Source organism: Chlorocebus sabaeus, chromosome 11 (genome assembly GCF_047675955.1).
Source record: "Chlorocebus sabaeus isolate Y175 chromosome 11, mChlSab1.0.hap1, whole genome shotgun sequence".
In the NCBI taxonomy this organism is placed as follows: domain Eukaryota; kingdom Metazoa; phylum Chordata; class Mammalia; order Primates; family Cercopithecidae; genus Chlorocebus; species Chlorocebus sabaeus.
Genome location: NC_132914.1, coordinates 1,116,901 through 1,139,101, shown reverse-complemented (window position 1 = coordinate 1,139,101; position 22,201 = coordinate 1,116,901). Strand labels below are relative to the sequence as shown.

The following is a 22,201-nucleotide window of genomic DNA, read 5'->3' as shown; positions in this document are numbered from 1 at the left end:
AGGAGGCGGAGCTTGCAGTGAGCTGAGATCTGGCCACTGCACCCCAGCCCGGGCGACAGAGCCAGACTTGTCTCAAAAAAAAAAAAAAAAAAAAAAAATTTTCTTCTGTTCCATTCTCTTTCACTTCTTCTGGGACTTCAGTTATATGTGAGTTAGACATTTTGGTATTAGCCCACAGGAACCTGGGGTTCTTTCACTCTTTTCAGTCTTTTTTTCCTCGAAGTTTGCATTTGGTGAGCAGGAGTGATAATCATTCAGGATGATTTTTGAGAGTCCTACTTCAAGAGTAGTTCCTCATCTTTTGTAGGTGTAGTACAGTATGGCTTCTAATTCTAATGGAAGGCTTTTTTGTGGGGGAGACGGTTGTATGTCCTTTGGCTTTTAAATTTTCTGTTGTGTGTTTCACAGCACAGTTTTCAGAGGGTACCCTTTCTTTTTTCTTTTTTTTTTTTTTATTTGAGGCTGAGTCTCACTCTGTCGCCAGGCTGGAGTGCAGTGGCGCAATCTCCACCCACTGCTACCTCCACTTCCCGGGTTCAAGTGATTCTCCTATCTCAGCCTCCTAAGTAGCTGGGATAGAGGCACCTGCCACCACACCCAGCTAATTTTTGTATTTTTAGTAGAGATTAAAAATACAAACCCAGCAGGTTTGTACAAAGCCCAGGAGGTTGTGGCTGCAGTCTCATATTCATCATCAGATTTCCCCCATTGTCCTAATAATATTCTTTGTGGCTTTTCTTTATCCCTGATCCAAAGTTTCTTTGAAGATTACACAGTGCATTTGGTTTTCATGTGTCTTAAGCCTTTATTTATTTATTTTCTGAGATGGAGTCTTGCTCCGTTACCCAGACTGGAGTTCAGTGGCACGATCTTGGCTCTCTGTAGCCTCCACCTGCTGGGTTCCAGTGATTCTCCTGCCTCAGCCTCATGAGTCGCTGGGACTACAGGTGTGCACCACCACGCCTAGCTAATTTTTATATTTTTAGTAGAGACGGGATTTTTACCATTTTGGCTAGGCTGGTCTTGACCTCCTGAGCTCAGATGATCCACCCGCCTTGGCCTCCCAAAGTGCTGGGATTACAGGTGTGGGCCACCACATCTGGCCTTAAACTTCTTTTAATATAGAAGAGTTCACCAGCCCTTCTATTTTGTTTTGTTTTTTGAGACAGTGATGCTTTGGAGAGTCCAGGCCAGTTGCTTTATAGATTTCAACTTGTTTGATTATTTCCTCATGATTAGATTGGTAGAAATACTACCTAAGTGATGTGACCTTCTTAGTGCATCCATCAGGAAGCACATGATGTGACTATAATTGGTGACATTAAGTTCGATTACTTAATGATTAAGGTGGTAACTCCCAGCTTTTACATTGTAAAGGTATCTTTTGCCGCCCTCCTTTTTATTCCCAAGTAGTTTATTTGGAGATTAGTCCTTTACACAGTAGAGGGGCAAGGGAGACAGGAGAGGGGAAGGGAGACAGGAAAGGAAAGCTTGACAACTAAAGGTGAGTTATGAAGCCTGTTGCCACTGGTAGCAACCCACCCTAATTCCACTGGGGAAGCTCGCAGCTTGGTGGTGTCCCACAGAGGGGTGAGAACTTGAGGGTATTTCAACACCAGTCAGGCACCATTTGAGGGCTGCTGCCTGGGTGGTTCAATTTTCTGGTGCTTCCAGCTTGCCATAAACAGGTGCAAAGTAGTCTAGATACTAAAGAAAGCTCTCAGGTAACAAGATGCAGATGGCATTTGGAAGTCAGACTAGGGTGCACTATTGTGGTAAGAGCTGAAGGGATGGCCGGGCACAGTGGCTCACACCTGTAATCCCAGCACTTTGGGAGGCTGAGGTGGGTGGATCACCTGAGGTCAGAAGTTCGAGAGCAGCCTGGTCAACATGGGGAAACCGCATCTCTACTAAAAATACAAAACTTAGCCAGGTGTGGTGGTGGACGCCTGTAATCCCAGCTACTCAGGAGTCTGAGGTAGGAGAATTGCTTGAATCTGGGAGGTGGAGGTTGCAGTGAGCCTAGATTGCGCCACTGCACTCCAGCCTGGGCGACAGAGCGAGACTGTCTCAAAACAAAACAAAACAAAAAGCTGAAGGGATGATTAATAGAGCATTCGTAGTGTCTGCTGTACCTGTACCCTAGAACCTAGAGAACCTACAGCTTGAGGCAAGAGCATATGTGCTATTATTTTTTCAAGAAGTGTACTTTCAGGAAGCAGAGGTAGGGGAAAGATGAGTGAAGGGAGAAGGAAGATTAAGTCAGTTCAAGGGTGCGTTTTGAAGTTGGCCACCCTTGATGCAAGTATGGTTGGTTGCTTGTTCTCCTAAAGCCGTTTCCCAGGAGGATGTATAAATAACTGCATTCTGGGGCAATCCATCTGAAGGAAGGATGGACGGACCCCTCAGCTTCTGTATCTCATTGGAAAAAGGTTTGCTTCATGGCAGATTAATTCCCACAGACTTCTGGGCTGTGCATGTGTGGGTACCAGGTAGGTCCCACAGGCCCTCACACCTCCAAGGCAAGGGGCAATCCAAGGGTGGGAAGTGATAGGCAGCCAGTGTGAGCAGGAGGTAAGGGACCATGGGTTGTACCTGTGGGCAGTTGGTCATAACCCAGACGTGTTTGATCAGCCCAGTGACAGCTGGGGTGGAAAAAGTGACCAAGGGCCTCAAGGACACACAAGGCGAAGAAGATTTGAGGTGTTGCGTAAGATAAGCCTAATGCGTTTGGATTCTACCTTTGTTTAACAAATATGCACATATAAAAAACACAGACAAACACAATCACATATACAAAAAGCCAACAGCTATCTCTTGGTGAGATCCAGCTGAATTTTACTTCCATATTCTCTGATACGTATTTAAACCTTTCTACAATAAAGATATTTTAATTTTATAATGGAGACTGGGCACGGTGGCTCATGCCTTTAATCTCAGCATTTTGTGAGGCCAAGGCAGGGGGATTGCTTGAGCCCAGGAGTTCAAGACCAACCTGGGCGACAGAGTGAGACAGTCATCTCTAAAAAAAATTAAAAAAAATTAGCCAGGCATGATAGCACTCACCTGTAGTCCTTTCTACTCGGGAGGCTGCAGAGGGAGGATCACCTGAGCCCTGGAGGTCAAGGTTACATTAAGCTATGATTACACCACTGCATTCCAGCTGGGTAACAGAGCAAGACCTTGTCTCTTAAATTTTTTTTTTTTTTTTACTTTTATAATGGGAAAACCATTGTAGACAGTTTTAGGAAGGAAAGCAGAACAGTAGGCATCTTTTTCAAAGTAAAAGAGCAAAAAAGGCAAAAAATATTTCATGTTTACATTATGGACAAAGACAAGATTGTCCTTCAATAAAAGGCTGAAGTTTTTTTTTTTTTTTTTTTTTTTGAGAGAGAGTCTTGCTCCATCGCCCAGACTGGAATGCAGTGGCGTGATCTCGGCTCACTGCAACCTCCGCCTCCCGCGTTCAGGCGATTCTCCAGCCTCAGCCCCCCGAGTAGCTGGTACTACAGGCACGTGCCACTGTGTCTGGCTAATTTTTGTATTTTTAGTACAGACGGGGTTTCATCATGTTGACCAGGCTGGTCTTCAACTCCTGACCTCAGGTGATCTGCCCACTTCAGCCTCCCAAAGTTCTGGGATTACGGATGTGAGCCACTGTACCCGACCTGGCTGAGTGTTTTAAGTTATTTATAAAAGTAGAACAAGTTGCTCTTTATTTATTAGTATAATTTTTTTTGAGATGGAGTATGGAGTCTCATTCTGTTGCCCAGGCTGGAGTGCTGTGGCGTGATCTCGGCTCACTGTGACCTCTGCCTCCTGGGCTCAAGCGATTCTGCCTCAGCCTCCCTAGTAGCTGGGATTACAGGGGTGCATCACCAAGCCCAGATAATTTTTGTATTTTTAGTAGAGGTGGGGTTTCACCGTGTTGACCAGGCTGGTCTCGAACTCCTGACCTCAGGTGATCCACCCGCCTAGGCCTCCCAAAGTGCTGGGATTACAGGCGTGAGCCACCGCGCCTGGCCTGATTTTATAGTTATAAATGTAATATATTCTTATTGTAAAAATCACCTTTAATAGCACCACCATTGGCCGGGCGCAGTCTGAAGGAGTCTCGCTCTGTCACCAGCTCACTGCAAGCTCCGCCTCCTGAGTTCAAGCAATTCTTTGCCTCAACCTCCTGAGTACCTGGGACCACAGGCGCCGCCACCACGCCTGGCTAATTTTTGTGTATTTTTAGTAGAGACGGGGTTTCACCATGTTAGCCAGGATAGTTTCCATCTCCTGACCTTGTGATCCGCCCGCCTCAGCCTCCTAAAGTGCTGGGATCACAGTGAGCTACTGTGCCCGGCTGCATAAGGATGTGATTTTTCAGTAGAGGCTCTTACCTTTTACTTTAAACATTCTTTGAGGGTTGTTGTTGTTTCCCACCCTCCCCCTTTTATTTCTATAGAGGTCAACCGGAGTCAAGATGTCTGGGACTGAGGAAGCAATTCTTGGAGGACGTGGAAGCCATCCTGCTGCGGGCAGTGGCGCGGTGTTGTGCTTTGGACAGGTAACTGGTTCCTTCATGCCTGGGAGGGTTGAGGTTGAGTAAAGTTAGGGCACGGCAGTTTGTAGAACGTCGTAGTACATGTGTGGGCAGTACATAGTACGTTTACACAGTACGTGTGTGGGCGGTACGTAGTGCGTTTACACAGTACGTGTGTGGGCGGTACGTAGTGCGTTTACACAGTACGTGTGGGAGCTATTTGTTGTTACTGGTTTTTCCTTTAGATGCGTTTTTTGGGGGTCTTTTGTGAACTCTGGAGGGCATTTTGGAACGTTAGCTATCAAAAGACTGATAGTACTGGGGATTAGATTTAGATTTAAATTTATTTTTTTGGGGAGGTAGATAACATTTGTATAACATCAAATTCAAAATGAAACTATGTGAAAATCTCCCTATTTCCCATTGCCCCTATATGCATGCCACCCAGTTCTATTTCTTCTTTTTCGAGGCTGAGTCTTGCTTTGTCACCCAGGCTGCAGTGCAGTGGTGCGATCTCAGCTCATTGCAGCCTCCACCCCCTGGATTCAGTCAATTCTCCTGCCTCGGCCTCCCAAGTAGCTGGGATTACAGGCATGCGCCACCACGCCCAGCTAATTTTTGTATTTTTAGTAGAGATGGGGTTTAACCGTGTTGGCCAGGGTGGTCTTGAACTCCTGACCTCGTGATCCGCCCGCCTCGGCCTCCTAAATGCTGAGATTACAGGCATGAGCCACCGCGCCTGGCTCCTTGTCTTTTTTGGAGGCATGGAAAGTTCCTGGGGGTCGTATTCCTTGTAGGGACATTGTGTGCATAGAAAAGTTTCTTGCTTTGTCCACCCAAACTCCATCTTTGTTTTTACCAGAGAGTTGTGAGTATTCGTTTCATCCAAATAGGGCAAGGGGGACAGAACCCAAATCAGCAAGCAGTCGTGTGTTCCCGTTTGTGCAGAACGGGAGACTGTTGCATTGGAGCAGGTGTCAGTCTCTGGAAAGGGCAAATGGAAGCAGGTCTTCCTATCCCTGTGCCCTTTCCATATGCGCTTCCTGTGCTGGCGTCATTTGCAGCTCTGGAGGCCGGACACTGTCGCTTCCTAAGCTTCAGAAACTTTTATAAGGATGGTAGCAGCAGCTGAGGCAGCCATTCTCAAAATGTCATCCTGGGACCCAGATTCAGAGTCCAGAAGGTCAAACTTATCTTCATAATAATACTGTTTGCCTCTTTCACACTCATTCTCGTGAGTGAACGGCGGAGTCTTCAGAGGCTGCGTGAGTGATATGCGACGCTACTGCTGTGGTGCCTGATGGCATGCATGCCTTAAACGTTTCTCAGTTTTCATTTCTAATAGGATAAATATAACCCACAGAAACAAAGGTTCTGGGGGGTCTTTTTAAGAGTGTAAAGGGGTCCTGAGGTCAAAAAGCTGGAGACTCAGTGATGTGAGGAATGGTGAAGTGTGAATGGAATTTTCTTTTTTGGGGTTGCAGTGCCAGTACACAGCAGAAGAGTACCAGGCCATCCAGAAGGCCCTGAGGCAGAGGCTGGGCCCAGAATACATAAGTAGCCGCGTGGCTGGAGGAGGCCAGAAGGTAGGAGAGTTCCTGTGCCTGGAAACAGGCATCCAAAGACAGACTCAGATGGTCTTGCCAGTTCCCTCTCTGGGTCCTCAGGGATTCGGAAGGCTCCTGTTAACTTCCTGGAGGCCTCCCAGTGTCGCTGGGAGGGGATGGGTTCCCGACTTCATTCTCATCTGAAGGGGCCCAGGCATGGTCTTGACACTTGCGTAACTGCCGTCTTAGGATTTTTTACATCATTTTTTTTTTAAATTTTTAAAGACAGGGTCTTGCTGTCACCCAGGCTGGAGTCTGACCGGTGGTGTCATCTCGGCTCACTGCAGCCTCCCCCAGACTCAAGCGATCCTTCTGCCTCAGCTTCCTGACTAGCTGGGACTACAGGCACGTGCCACCATGCCTGGGTAATTTTTTAATTTTCTATAGAGACGATATCTCGCCACGTTGCCCAGGCTGGTCTCCAACTGCTGGGCTCAAGTGATCCTCCCACCTCAGCCTCTCAAAGTGCTGGGATTACAGGTGTGGGCCACCATGCCCAGCCTTTACACCATTAAAAAAAAAATGTTCCTTTTGCCATTTGCTTCTTTTTTTTTTTTTGAATTAAACGCTTTTTAAAGAACTTATGATTGACACATAATAATTGCGTATCATTTGCTTCTAATTTTAACTTCTGTGAATATTTTTGGTCTTCCATAAAATATGTCAAACCGAGATTTATACTTTTTGCAAACTGAATTTTAGCAACTGCTGAGTGAGTTCCTCCTCCCAACAGACCATTAGTTCTCGCAGGCACCATCTAGAAGATTTTTGAAATAAATTCATTGAGAATTTTCTTGAAAAATAATTTTTTTTTGAGAGACTGGGTCTCACTGTGTCGCTTAGGCTGGAGTGCAGTGGTATGATCATAGCTCACTGCAGCCTTGAACTCCTGGGCTCAAGCGATCCTCCCACCTCAGCCTCCCGAGTAGAATGTTTAAGGGCAGTTTATCCAAAAAAGTAGATGAGGAATAAATTATGTAAATTTTGATTCACATTTAAGTGTGGTAAGGAATTAACACAACTTTTCCTTAAAAACATTTTTTTTCTAGGTATGTTACATTGAGGGTCATCGAGTAATTAATCTGGCCAATGAGATGTTTGGTTACAATGGCTGGGCACACTCCATCACGCAGCAGAATGTGGGTGAGTATGCAGCAGTGGGGACTTGTGCATTGTCCACCTCCTGGTGAAAGGATGCTGTGAGTGAGGAGGTGAGGTAGGGGGACTTAGTGCCAGCAGGAAGAATGGCTGTGGCACAGCAATCAGTGTCCTCTTCAACTTGCTCTCTTTCCCACTCCTAGATTTTGTTGACCTCAACAATGGCAAGTTCTACGTGGGAGTCTGTGCGTTTGTGAGGGTCCAGTTGAAGGTGAGGAGGATGGAGTAGACCTGCCCGGAGGGATCAGTGAGTGGTAGGAGAAGGTGAGCAGGTAGGGAGGTGGGTAGCTGGATAGGGACCCGGGCTGCAGAGTTGTGTCTCAGCCAGTGTTCCCCAGAATGGTGGGATTCAAATACTGTTGCTCCGGTATCCCTAAAAGAATGGAAAAACTGTTCTCTTGCACATTTTCAAGTTGACACTTAAAAGTTTTCACCACATATAAAAATTGTTGCAAAAGGTGTATTTTTTGGCATATGGTAAAATCTGATGTTCTAAAATACAATAATTTTACCATCACTGATAAGTTTTTGGAAACTCAACTTTAGGCAAAGCAGGTCCTTTTGTTACAGATAAAAACAAAAATTGGGTTTTGTTAAGAAGTTGTTTTGCTTAAAGTTGCAGTTATTTAAGCTGTTAAGTGAGGACTTACCGTAAATCTGTTAGATCTTTGTTAAAAATCCCAGTGGACTCTAAATACTGTAGAGGGTTAGATCTATCGTTTATTTGAAGAAATACAATGAACAGGCTTTTTTTTAAATCTTAGAAATTTTACATGGTTCGTTCTTTATCTGAACTTACATTTCCTTTCTGTTTCCCTACTGGTTTTTATCCTCATACATATTTATGGTTGAAAGTTTGGCTGGGCAAGGTGGCTCGTTCCTGTAATCCCAGCACTTTGGGAGGCTTAGATGGAAGGATTGCTTGAGCCCGGGGATCTGAGACCAGCCTGGGCAGCATGGTGAAAGCCCGTCTCTCCTAAAAATACAAAAAATTAGCTGGGCGTGGTGGCGCACGCTTGTAGTCCTAGCTACTCAGGAGGCGGAGGTGGGAGGATCACCTGAGCCCGGGAAGTCGAGGCTGTGATGAGCTGTGATTGTGCCACTGAACTCCTGGGTGAAAAAAAAGAAAAGTTTTATTGATAGCCTCATTATGCGTCTCTGCCTTTGCATGTGTATAAAAATAAAAATTTTTAGTAAATTTTCAGTGTACTTAAGGCTCTAAATATTGAGAGATTTCTTTTGGATTTAGTTATATTATAGCTACTGTTAACACACAGTTGACCAGACAATTGTGTTTATGGTGAAGAGAAAACATAAATACAGCAAAATTTTGATAACTTAGAAAAATTAAAGATTTGAAATCTTGCCACAAAAATAAAAAATTTAAAATATAAAATATAAAATTTATGGAAAATGAATATCTTAATGAGATGGATAGTGCTGTTTTTTCAGTTAATTTTTATATCCATATAGCCATAATTGAATATTACCTACTTCTTTTTTTTTTTTATTTTGAGACAGAGTTTCACTCTTGTTGCCCAGGCTGGAGTGTAATGGCACAATCTCGGCTCACCGCCACCTCCACCTCCCGGGTTCAAGCGATTCTCCTGCCTCAGCCTCACGAGTAGCTGGGATTACAGGCATGAGCCACGTGCCTGCCTAATTTTTTGTGTGTGATTTTAGTAGAGACGGGTTTCTCCACATTGGTCAGGCTGGTCTTGGACTCACGGCCTCAGGTGATCCGCCCGCCTCGGCCTCCCAAAGTGCTGGGATTAAAGGCGTGAGCCACCACGCCTGGCCTGCTTATTTCTTGAATGAACAATTCAGCATTAGTTCTATTCTGACTTATTTTTCTAAATAGTACTAGAAAACCTTGTGTCTATGAGTGAGTAGCTGAGAATGGAAAGAGTTTTGTTATAGTGTCACTCATTTATTTGAGTGCTTTTTGAGTTATTTTTTAAAAAATCACTGAGCACTATCATCAAACACTGTATTTGATTCTCAATCAGCGAATGATGTGCTCAGGTCCACCTTCACTTTTGGTGAAAGGCAGGAGCTGGATGCCACCTGACTTCCAAAGGGATTTGCTCTCCAATCCTTAGAGACCATTAGATCCAATATTCAAATTATCCCTTTTTTTGATATCCCAGAGGTTTTTTTTTTTTGAGACAGAGTCTTACTCTGTCGCCCAGGCTGGAGTGCAGTGGCACGATCTCGGCTCACTGCATCCTCTGTCTCCTGGGTTCAAGTAATTCTCCTGCCTCAGCCTCCTGAGTAGCTGGGATTACAGGTGCCCACCACCACACCCGGCTAATTTTTGTATTTTTAGTAGAGACAGGATTTCACCATGTTGACCAGGCTGGTCTTGAACTCCTGACCTCAAGTGATCCACCTGCCTCGGCCTCCACAGGGCTGGGATTACAGGTGTGAGCCACCACGCCCCGCCTGGCCGTTCCAGAGGTTTTTTTACCTTAGGGTAATGCACACTGATAGGATTTGGGGTGGGTTTCTAATGTGCCCTTTGTGTGTCAGAGGGCAGGTGGGAAGGGAGGATCGTCTTGCCACCGTGACCACAGGCACATGTCCAGGCAGACCAGGTCTAGGAAGCAGCACTGACAGTGGATTCTCACCCAGACTTCTGCCCGTGCCCCTGTAGCAAGGCTGCCAGGCGGGAGATGCCTGCTTTGAGCTCTGCTGCTTGAGGAAAGGGGGAGTTGTGGCGCGTCTGCCGCTCTCGTGTTTGAGTTTTAACTCCTTTTCTGCCCCCAGGATGGTTCCTATCACGAAGATGTTGGTTACGGTGTTAGTGAGGGCCTCAAGTCCAAGGCCTTATCTCTGGAGAAGGCAAGGAAGGAGGCGGTGACAGATGGGCTGAAGCGAGCCCTCAGGTGAGTGCGGGGCTGGGAGTCTAACCTGCGTCATTCCAGCGCTTGCTGCAGAGCAGGTTTCGGTGGTTTTTGGAAGAGGTAATACAGCCACGTGGTTCAAAAATCTAAGCAACATGGAAGATAAGTCTCACCCCTGCCCCGGCTCCTGTCTGCCCTGTTTTCCCGCTTTCGTTAGTATGTTTTCAGTGTTTCTGTTTCAGGCTTCCCTTGCAGGAATAAGTGGTAGAATCCTGTGTGCTCTCTTCTCCGCACACCCAGTAATGTGTGCTGGAGACCTTCCCCCTCCTACTGCGAGTGCACAGACAGCACCCTCATCCTCTCCGTGCGCCTCAGCAGCCCTCCGCTATGCACAGTAGCATAGTTGACTTAGTTACACAGTCACGCGGGTGTCTGCGTTAGTCCATTTATGTTGCTATGCAGGAATACCAGAGGCTGGGTGACTTATAAATAAAGGAGGTTTGATTGGCTTATGGTTGTGTGGACTGGACTGGAAGCCTGGTGCCAGCATCCGCTTCTGGTGAGGCCTCAGGAAACTTCTAATCATGGCAGAAGGCGAAGAGGGAACATGGAGAGAGGGAGCAAGAGAGACAGGGAAGAGGTCCCAGGCTTATTTATTTATTTTATGGTTGTTTTTCATTTTTTGAAACAGGATCTTGCTGTGATGCACAGGCTGGGGTGCAGTGGTGCCATCGTTGCTCACTGCAACCTTGAACTCCTGGGCGAAGTGATCTTCCTGCTTCAGCCTCCCGAGTAGCTGGGATCACAGGCACATGACACCACCCTCAGTTAATTAAAAACATTTTTTTTTTTGTAGAGACAGGGGCTCCCTATGTTGCCTAGGCCAGTCTGAAACTCCTGGACTCAAGTCATCCTCCTCCTTGTGCCTCCCAAAGTACCAGGATTACAGGCATGAGCCGTCATGCCCAGCCCCACACTCCAACCACCAGATCTCTCGTGAACTGAGTGAGAAGTCACTCAACACCAAGGGGGTGGCACTAAGCTGTTGATGAGGAATCCAGCCCCAGGATCCAGTGCTTCCCACCAGGCCGCGCCTCCGGCATGGGAGGCCGCGTTCCAACACGGAATTGGGAGGGAATAAACATGGAACCATATCCGTGTCTTTGAGAATTGAAGTGAATTGAACCCGAAAAACCTGTGAATTCTGTCGGGGAGTCCGCAGACCCCAAGTTAAGAACTTTGCTCATGGAAGGTTGTGCCCTTGAGCCCCCAGTCCCTAAGTGTGTGTTGCCTACTCCTGCTGGGAAATTGGAGCATTCTTTGGAAAAAAAAGAAAAAAAGGAAAACGCTCTGCAGTTTGTTCTCCGTATCAGGAGGTGGCTGCTGGGTTTTGTGAATGGTGCCTCAGTCTTCTCATGCTCATCGTCTCTGTGAGGGCAGGGGTTTGTGTCTTGTTCTCCCTGCGGTATTCTCAGAAGCTAACACAGTGCAGGAACATGCTAGATGCTTACCCGATGTCAATGGGGAACGCATGGTAGGGTCCATTTTCTCTGCTGCACCTGAGAAGCAACCTGTACAAAAGTTGTAAGTCTGTTCTCTGATATTCATGTCTAACAATTCTTAACCCTGGTTCACTTTTTTTTCCCTCTTGCCCTTAGGAGTTTTGGAAATGCACTTGGAAACTGTGTTCTGGACAAAGACTACCTGAGGTCACTAAATAAGCTTCCACGCCAGGTACATCAGACATGGATGAGTGCAGTGCGGATCACACAGCAAACTCTTCTGTGTCGTGAGTTGAGTGCTTGGAGGATGTGAGGAGAAGGGAGGACTCAGCTGTTTAGAGGGTCCGGAATGTTTATTTCAGATTTCGAATGTTAGAGCTAGCAGGAACTAATCACAGCAGTTTACTTTTTTAAAAATCACATCATTTGACAGGAATGTGAGATCTGGAGCATTTGTGTGACGTGTAGGTAGAGAACTGTGGCTGGGGGTAGTCTGTGAAGCCTCAGAGTGAGCACACAGCCCTCTGCGGCACCGCTGTCCTTCCAGACACTCCCAGCCTCACCGCTGAGCCTTCTTGGTTTTCCTTAGTTCTGGTGTCAGTAAGATTTAGACGTCCGTTATTTCTGTCAGTACCTGACACGTGATGTGAGCATTTGCCGTTGGAGAATGGGGTCTGTGGCCGGGCAGCCCTGAGTCACACCTGACGCGATGAGTAGCTTCTGGAGTGTTCCTCCTGCCTCATCTGCGCTCCGAGGTCCCTGCCATGTCACCCCCCAGGGCAGCATTTCCATCCTGTGCCTGAGGGATTCTTTTCCTCACGGAGCCCCACAAGGTGTGTGTCTCTGGACATCTGTACAAACTCCTTTAAACAATCATTTGTAAACGTGATTGGATTCAGTTTGCTAATATTTTGTTAGGCATTTTTTTTTTTTTTTTTTTTTTGAGACGGAGTCTTGCTCTGTTGCCCAGGCTGGAGTGCAGTGGTGTGATCTCGGCTCACTGCAAACTCCACCTCCCGGGTTCACACTATTCTCCTGCCTCAGCCTCCCGAGTAGTTGGGACCACAGGTGCCGCCACCACGCCTGGCTAATTTTTGTATTTTTAGTAGATGGGGTTTCTCCCTGTTGACCAGGCTGGTCTTGAACTTCTGACCTCAAGTGATCCGCCTCCCTGGGCCTCCCAAAGTTCTGGGATGACAGGCGTGAGCCACTGCACCCGGCCTTTTCTTTTTTTAAATTGTAGTAAAACACATCACATGTTAACTATTTTTAGTGTATGGTTGAGTAGTGTTAAGTGTATTCACATTGTTGTGAAATTGATCTGCAGAAGTAAGACTCTATACGCATAAAACAAGAACTGCACATTTCCCCCTATTCCCAGATGCTTGTAACTACTTCCACTTTCTTTTTTTTTTTTTTTTTTTTTATTTTATGAAAGATGAGGTCTTGCTCTGTCACCCAGGCTGGAATGCAGGAGTGCAATCCTAATTCACTGCATCCTTGAACTCCTGGGCCCAAGGGATCCTCCTGGATCCTCCTGCCTCAGCCTCTCAAGTGGCGAGGACTACAGGTATGTGCCACCACACCTAGCTACTTTATTTTTTAAACAATTATTATACTTTTTGTAGAGACACAATTTCTCTGGGCTGGGCTTGAACTACTGGGCTCATGTGATCCTCCTGCCTTGGCCTCCCAAAGCGCTGGGATTACAGGATGGGCCCCTGCACCTGGACCCAGCTAATTAACTTTTTTTTTTTTTAAAGAGATGAGCTCTTACTGTGTTGCCGAGGCTGGTCTTGATTTTTTTTTTTTCTTTTATAAAAAATTAGGCTGGGCCCTGTGGCTCCTGCTTGTCATCCCACACTTTGGGAGGCCGAGGTGGTTAGATCCCTTGAGCCCAGGAGTTCGAGACCAGCCTGGCCAAATGGTGAAACCCTGTCTCTACTAAAAAATACGGCCAGGCGCAGTGGCTCACGCCTGTAATCTCAGCACTTTGGGAGGCCGAGGCGGGCAGATCACGAGGTCAGGAGATCGAGACCATCCTGGCCAACACAGTGAAACCCCGTCTCTACTAAAAATACAAAAAATTAGCCGGGCGAGGTGGCGGCACCTGTGGTCCCAGCTACTCAGGAGGCTGAGGCAGGAGAATGCTGTGAGCCCGGGAGGTGGAGGTTGTGGTGAGCTGAGATCGCGCCACTGCACTCCAGCCTGGGCAACACAGTGAGACTCCGTCTCAAAAGAAAAAAAAAAAAGAAAAAATACAAAAATCAGCTGGGCGTGGTGGTCAGCCTGCCTGTAATCCCAGGTCTTCCGGAGGCTGGGGCATGAGAATCGCTTGAATCTGGGAGGTGGAAGCTGCAGTGAGCCAAGATCGTGCCACTGTACTCCAGCCTGGGAGACAGAGTGAGATTCTGTCTCAAAATAATAATAATAAAAATAAAATTTCTTTTGTGGACGTGGAGTTTTGCTGTTTCCCTGGCTAGTCTCAAACTCCTGGCTGCAAGCGATCCTCCCGCTCAGCCTCCTTCAGTGCTGAGATGATAGGTGTATGTCTGTTTCCTGTTTCTATGAATTTGTCTACTCTGGACACCTCATATAAATGGAATCGCATCGTGTTTGTCTTTTTGTGACTGGCTTATTTCACTTAGCGTTAATGCCCTTAAGATTCATCCGTGTAGTCGTGTGTATCAGAATTCCCTTCTTTTTAGGGCTGACTATTCCATCGTACCGGCCACAGTTTGTTCATTTGTTGAGGGACATTTGGGTTACTTTCAACCTCTTGGCTATTGTGAATGATGCTGCTGTGAACGTGGGTGTGTAACCCTCTTTGAGATCCCGTTTTCAATTCTTTTAGACATATTCTGAAGGGGATTGCTGGTCGTATGTAATCCTATTTTTCAGTTTTCGAGGAGCTGCCATACCGATTTTCATAGCAGTTGCCTCGTTTGACAATTCCACCAGCAGTGCACATGAGTTCAGGTTTTTCTAAACCCTAACCAGCAGGTGTTATTTTCTGAGTTTTTGGCTTTTTTTTTTTTTTGAGTAGCCATCCTAATGGGTGTGATATTTTATTGTGATTATGAGTTGCATACCCCTGATGATTAGTGATGTTGACCATATTTTCTTTTTTGAGACGGAGTCTCACTCTGTTGCCCAGGCTGGAGTGCAGTGGCACAATCTTGGCCCACCACAACCTCCGCCTCTGGGTTCAAATAATTCTACTGTCTCAGCCTCCCAAGTAGCTGGGACTATAGGCGCCCGCCACCATGCCAGGCGGAGAATACAAAAAATTTTACCGTGTTGCCCAGGCTGGTCTCAAACCCCTGGCCTCAAGTGATCCACCTGCCTTGGCCTCCCAAATGCTGGGATAACAGGTGTGAGCAGCCACATGTGGCCTGACTCCGATTTTTTTTTTTTTTTTTTTTTTTTTGAGACGGAGTCTCGCTTTGTCGCCCAGGCTGGAACCCAGTGGCGCGATCTCGGCTCACTGCAAGCTCCGCCTCTCGGTTCACGCCATTCTCCTGCCTCAGCCTCCGAGTAGCTGGGACTACAGGCGCCCGCCACCTCGCCCAGCTAATTTTTTGTATTTTTAGTAGAGACGGGGTTTCACCGTGTTAGCCAGGATGGTCTCGATCTCCCGACCTCATGATCCGCCCACCTCGGCCTCCCAAAGTGCTGGGATTACAGGCGTGAGCCACCGCGCCCGGCGACTCCGATTTTTATGGAGCTTTTTCGTATTGTTTTTGTACTCTCACTGATGTCTGCTCTCATCCTTTTAGAATCTCCTTTCTTCTGCTAACTTTGAGTATAGCTTTTTTTTCTAGTTCTTTGAGGTATAACGTAGATTTGAGATCTCCTTTTTTTAAACAAATGTGTGCGTAACTTCCCTCTTAAGACTTTTCACTGCACCCCAGAAGTTTGGTATGTTGTGTTGTATGCATTTGGTGTGTTGTGTTGTATGCATTTGGTATGTTGTGTTGTGTGCATTTGGTGTGTTGTGGTGTGTTGTGGGATGCATTTGTCTCAAGGAATTCTTCTAAGTTTCCTTGTTACATTTCCTTTGACTTTAAGTGTGGTGGTTAATTTCTACTGATTCGTGGATTTTCCAGTTCTCTTTTTGCTGTTGATTTCTAGTTTAATTCCGTTGTGACTGAAAAGATACTTTATATGATTTCCATCTTGAATTTGTTAGGACTGGTTTTTGTGGCCTGACATGTGGTCTGTCTGGCAGAATGTTGCATGTGTACTTGCAAAGAATGTATTTTCTGCTGTTGGTGGGTGGAATGTTATGTATATGACTGCTACGTCCAGTTGGCCTATAGTATTGTTCAAATACTCTATTGCCTTATTCATCTTTTGTTTGGTTGTTTTATCCATTATTGAAAGTTGGGTAGTGAAGTCTCCTACTATTATTGTGTTGCTTTTATTTCACCTTACAATCCTATCAAAGCTTGCTTCATATATTTAGGACCTCTGGTGTCTGGTGCATAAATATTTATAATTGTTATATCTTCTTGGTGAATTGACATTCTTTTTTTTTTTTTTTTTTTTTTTTTTTTTTTTGAGATGGAGTCTGGCTCTGTCACCCAGGCTGGAGTGTGCAGTGGCGCGATCTCAGCTCACTGCAAGCTCCGCCTCCCGGGTTCACGCCATTCTCCCGCCTCAGCCTCCTGAGTAGCTGGGACTACAGGTACCCACCACCATGCCCTGCTAATTTTGTGTATTTTTAGTAGAGACGGGGTTTCACTGTGTTAGCCAGAATGGTCTCAGTCTCCTGACCTCGTGATCCGCCCGCCTTGGCCTCCCAAAGTGCTGGGATTATAGGCGTGAGCCACCGTGCCCGGCTGAGATTCTTATCATTATATAATATCCTCTTCTCTTATAACAGTTTTTTGTTTTCTGAGACAGAGTCTTGCTCTGCTGCCCAGGCTGGAGTGCAGTGGTGTGATCTTGGCTCACTGCAACCTCTGCCTCCCGGGTTGAAGCAGTTCTGCCTCAGCCTCCCGAGTAGCTGGAACTACAGGCATGTGCTACCATGCCCGGCTAATTTTTTTTTTTTTTTTTTTGAGACTTCTGGTTGCCTAGGCTGCAGTGCAATTGTGTGATCTCAGCTCACTGCAATCTCCGCCTCCCAGGTTCAGGCGATTCTTCTACCTCAGCCTCCCAACTAACTGGGGCTACAGGTGTGTGCCACCACGCCCAGCTAATTTTTTCTATTTTGTAGAGACAGAGTTTCACCAAGTTGGTCAGGCTGATCTCAAACTCCCGACCTCAGGTGATCTGCCCATCTCGGCCTCCCAAGGTGATGGGATTACAGGCGTGAGCCACCGCACCCAGCCCTAATTATGTGTTTGTTTATTTGTTCTAGACAGAGCCTTGCTCTGTCGCCCAGGCTAGAGTGTGGTGGTGGTATCTTGGCTCACGGCAACTTCTGCCTCCCAGGTTCAAGTGATTCTTGTGCCTCAGCCTCCTGAGTAGCTGGACTACAGGCACCCGCCACACGCCCAACTAATGTTTTGTATTTTTAGTAGAGCAGTGTTTTGCTGTGTTGGCCAGGCTGGTCTCAAACTCCTGGGCTCAAGTGATCAATCCACCTGCCTTGTCCTCCCAAAGTGCTGGGATTACAGGTATAAGCCACTGAGCCTGGCCCCAAATTTCTCTTTTTTTTTTTTTTTTGTTGAGACAGAGTTTCACTCTTGTCACTGAGGCTGGAGTGCAATCACGGCAACCTCTGCCTCGTGGGTTCAAACCATTCTCCAGCCTGAGCCTCCCGAGTAACTGGGATTATAGGCGCCCACCACCACACCTGGCTAATTTTTGTATTTTTAGTAGAAATGGGGTTTCACCATGGTGGCCCAGGTGGTCTCGAACTCCTGACCTCAAGTGATCCACCTGCCTCAGCTTCCCAAAGTGTTGGGATTACAGGCATGAGCCACCATTTCGTAAGTGAACGCAGCTATTCACCTCCTGGATAGGGAAACAGAGCTTTACCAGCAGCCCTGAAGCCCCATTTTGCCCTCTTCTAGTCACTGCCTTGCTTTCTTTTTTTCAAAAGTAACTACTGTCCTGTCTTCTATTCTGACTTTCATAGATTTTTTCCTGTTTTTGAACTTTATGTATGTAAAGTTCACAAATGGAATTGTACCGTAAGTGGAATTGTACAGTTTATATTTTAAGAAAATTGACCAAAGTATTAAAAAGAACATACAGACATGTAGACAAGTGCACGTATCATCCATGCTCTGCTTGATGAATTTTCAAACCAAACATATCCACATAGCCAACATCTGAATCAAGACAGGACATTGCCAGTACCTAGAAGGCCCAGCTGTGTTCCTTGCAGTCATTGCCATCCCCTGCCCTCCTTCCCACTACTGAGCAAACCACTTTTAACAACACAGACTGGCCGGGTGTGGTGACTCGCTCCTGTAATCCCACCACTTGGAGAGGCCGAGGAGGAAGGATGGCTTGAGCCCAGGAGTTGGAGACCAGCCAGGACAACATTAGTGGGACCCTGTCTCTACAAAATAAAAATAAAAATTAGCTGGGCCTGGTGGTGCACGCCTGTAGTCCCAGCTACTTGGAAGGCTGAGCTGGGAGAATCATTTGAGCCTAGGAGGCCCAGGCTGCAGTGAGCTGTGACTACGCCACTGCACTCCAGCCTGGGCCACAGAGCGAGACCCTCTCTCAAAAACAAACAAAAAAAAACAAAGCCACAAATTTGTTTTTATTGTTATGTACTTTTTTGCAATCCTACAGTTTGAACTCTTTGTATCTGTCTTGAATTCAGCATGGTTGTGAGGTTCGTCCACGGTGCGTGCAGCAGTTGCATTGCTGTATGGTTTTCTTTTGCATGAGTATGTAGCAATTTACTTTTCTAGTCCTTTCCTAGTAGACATTTTGGTCTGTGTAGCTTTGGATGTTGTGAATGGAGCTGCTGTTGGCATTCTTCTGCTGTACATTCACGCTCATTTTTGTTGGGAATCATTGGGTGAGAAGATGGGTACGTGTTTAGTTTTAGCAGGTTCTTCCCGTGTTCCTGTGTGGCTGTGTTAGTTCGCACCCCACGTGGCCTTGTGTAAGTTCCAGTTGTTCCGTATCTTTGACAGCACTTGTTATTGACAGTCTTTCGGAGTTTTCAAAGCTCATTTCTTTTTTTTGAGACAGTCTTGCTCCATCGCCCAGGCTGGAGTGCAGTGGTGCGATCTCAGCTCGCTGCAAGCTCTGCCTCCTGGGTTCAGGCGATTCTCCTGCTCAGCCTCCTGAGTCGCTGGTGTGTGCCACTGTGCCCAGCTAATTTTTTTATTTTTTTATTTTTTGTATTTTTAGTAGAGACGGGCTGTTACCCAGGAGCTCCTTCAATTTTTTTTTGTATTTTTGTATTTTTGCCGTGTTGGCCAGGCTGGTCTTGAACTCCTGGACTTGAGTGATCTGCCTTGGCTTGCCAAAGTGCTGGGATTACAGGCATGAGCCACCGTGCGTGGCCAAAGCTCATTTCTTTTTAAACTACTCATTTATCTTTCAATGTAGATATGAAATCTACACTATAATTTTCATTTTCAGGTCAAATGTAATCATCTTAATCCCTCATATTCAAATAATTATTCCATCAGCATCAGTTTTATGAATTGAGAGATGTTTTCCCAAGTAAAAATATTCTGAATTTCTGTAGGAATCAGTGTGGAAATGAAATCATTTGCCCTGTGCCACGCAGCACAGGAGTGTCCGTTCTCATGTTGATGAGATGCAGGACCAGCCCTGTCCTGGAAGATTCCTTGCAGCCTTGGCTGGCAGCCGACGTCCGTGCCTCCCGGGTGTTCTTCCCTCTGTCGTCTGAAGGGTCCTTCGTGATGCCACAGCGTACCCGAGGCTGCCTCAGTGACAAGTGCTCTTTCCCTGGCAGAAAGGGGTGAGAAGGTGCAGACCTCCGCAGAACCGTGTGTGCTCACTTCCAGGGAACAAGGATAAGGAGGCAGCACAGACAGACCCAGCTGCTGAGGAAAGATTCCAGTTATTTTCCAGAACATCTGCCCTAAGGCAAATCCAAAGGATTCCTTTTTATCAAAACTTCACTAACACAGAAGGGTATAAATAAAACATGAAATTGTTTGGCTTCTCCTTCTCGTAGTACTACTTGGAAGTTGTAGATCCTTTGCCTCAGCAGGACCTAGAAGGCGCAGTGGATGGAGGATATCAAATGCGATTTTCCAGGAATCTATACCTGTGAGTCAGGGAGAAGCAGCGGAGGCCAAGAGCCAGTTGAAGGAATTTTTTTTCTCCTCTTTCTTTCCTTACTAGTTGCCTCTTGAAGTGGATTTAACTAAAGCAAAGAGACAAGATTTTGAACCATCTGTGGAAGAGGCAAGATATAACAGCTGCCGACCGAACATGGCCCTGGGACACCCACAACTACGGGAGGTGACCTCCCCTTCTAGACCAAGCCATGTGATACAGGGGGACAAGGACTGCAGCTCCCGGTATGCGGCCCAAGGCCCCTTCCTTTCCTCTCGGCCCCTTCCTATGTCACTGGGGCTGCCTCCACTCCCTCCTTCAGAGCCAGCCAGCCGTGTGCGTGCTCCCAGGAGCCATGGCTGTCACTCGGGGCTCCTCTCACCGTTGGTCCTCTCACGCAGAGGCCTGACTTCATCCACCGTGGAGAGTGAGGCCACGTACCAGCGGAAGCTCCGGCAAAAGCAGCTGCAGCAGCAGTTCCGGGAGCGGATGGAGAAGCAGCACGTTCACGTCTCCACGCTGTCCGCTGAGAAGAGTGAGGGTGTGTGAGTGGGGAGCAGAGCCCTGGGAGGTGCCTGCAGGAGGAAGTCTGGCCGCAGGGTTGCCTGATTCTCTGCCAGTAACCCTGTGGCCGGCTCCAAAACCAGGCCTCGCTGGGACTTCTCTCATGCCACACGCAGGAGAGATGAGCCCAGGAAATTCAGATATTTAAATCTGCCATACATTTTCCCATTCCTAAAGACAGTGATTTTTTTTTCCCCCCATGGAACTAAATGGGCATTGATAAAATCTTCTAGAATTAGAAATTTCAGGGTAAATAACTTTTTTTTTGCTTCAAATACTTTGGCCATCTCTACATTAGAAAGCCTTGGCCGGGCACGGTGGCTCACATCTGTAATCCTAGCACTTTGGGAGGCCAAGGCGGGCAGATCACTTGAGGTCAGGAGTTTGACACCAGCCTGGCCATCATGGCGAAACTCCATCTCTACCAAAAATACATAAAAATTAGCCAGGTGTGGTGGCACATGCCTGTGGTCCCCCCTACTCAGGAGGCTGAGGCAGGAGAATTGCTTGAATCCAGAAGGCAGAGGTTGCAGTGAGCCAGGATTGTGCCACTGCACTCCAGCCTGGGTGACAGAGTGAAGGAGACCTGGCCTCAAAAAAAAAACAAACAAAAAAACAAGCCTTGTTTCTGAGATGTCCTCAAATACAAGGCAGAATTGGGGTTGAGAATAACGGGGACCTTTGGCAGATGGTTTATCTATCAACTTTAGTTAATTTCGGAGTCCAGGTTCAGTGGGAACAGTGATGCAGACGCCTTCCTCTCTTCCTTCTCTGTCTCCCCTCCTGTTCTCTCCTGCCCGTCCAGGGGCAGGTAGTCCTTACTCAGAGTGGAAACAGAGAGAAGCCTTGTCCCAGATCCGTCGAGCTCTTGCCTAGTTTTTCCCTAGGAATTGTGAAGAAGATTCAGAGGACTGGCTCCATGGTGGTTCACTGATGTGCCCCTCAGCACTCACAGGCTGAAAGTAACATAAAAACTCAAACAGGGCCGGGCGCGGTGGCTCACGCCTGTGATCCCAGCACTTTGGGAGGCCGAGGCGGGCGGATCACAAGGTCAGGAGATCGAGACCATGGTGAAACCCCGTCTCTACTAAAAATAGAAAAAATTAGCCGGGCGCAGTGGCGGGCGCCTGTAGTCCCAGCTACTCGGGAGGCTGAGACAGGAGAATGGCATGAACCCGGGAGGCGGAGCTTGCAGTGAGCCGAGATTGCGCCACTGCACTCCAGCCTGGGTGACAGAGCGAGACTCCGTCTCAAAAAAAAAAAAAAAAAAACAACTCAAACAGAACCACTTCCTGTCCCGTGGATGTCCTTACCGAGCGTGATTCTAGATGTTTAGCTTCTCAACCATTGCAGAGGCTCCCGGGTAGACTGTGGAGGAAGCTGCCCTCCAGGCCTTTCCTGCCCCTTGGCAGACAACGTGAGCTATTGTCATTTTAATCCATTTCACACATCAGGTTTTGGCTTAAGATTTTGTTTGTTGGTTTCTTTTCAGACAGGGTCTTGCTCTGTCACTCAGCCTGGAGTGCAGTGGTGGGATCAGGGTTCCCTGCAGCCTTGACCTTCCTGGGCTCAAGTGATCCTCCTTCCTCCGCTCCTGAGTAGCTGGGACTACCAGTGCATGCTCCACACCCGCTAATATTTTGTTTTTTGTAGAGGTGGGGTCTGGAACTTCTGGTTTCAAGTGATCCTCCCACCTTGGCCTCCCAAAGTCCTGGGGTTACAGGGTGAGCCCCTGCGCCTGGTCAGATTTTAGTTTAAGAT

At 47.0% G+C, this 22,201-nt stretch overlaps 1 protein-coding gene across 7 annotated transcripts in view; it reads left to right on the top strand.

Moving 5' to 3' along the window:
- Positions 1–22,201, top strand: part of RAD52 (RAD52 homolog, DNA repair protein) — a 34,684-nt gene that overhangs the window by 8,796 nt on the left and 3,687 nt on the right. For 6 of the 7 annotated variants that reach the window (XR_005237283.2, XR_012094423.1, XR_005237282.2 and 3 more), the window contains exons 2-9: positions 4,454–4,555; positions 6,016–6,117; positions 7,188–7,281; positions 7,440–7,507; positions 10,066–10,184; positions 11,801–11,876; positions 19,943–20,121; positions 20,278–20,417. Coding sequence is in view for 4 of the 7 variants with exons in the window: in XM_007967148.3 (XP_007965339.2) it covers positions 4,454–4,555; positions 6,016–6,117; positions 7,188–7,281; positions 7,440–7,507; positions 10,066–10,184; positions 11,801–11,876; positions 19,943–20,121; positions 20,278–20,417 (880 nt within the window). In the remaining 3 variants the exon portion in view is untranslated. Of the gene's footprint in view, positions 1–4,453; positions 4,556–6,015; positions 6,118–6,208; positions 6,504–7,187; positions 7,282–7,439; positions 7,508–10,065; positions 10,185–11,800; positions 11,877–19,942; positions 20,122–20,277; positions 20,418–22,201 lie in introns of those variants that run through there. The other variant, XM_073020344.1, reaches the window with a different exon arrangement.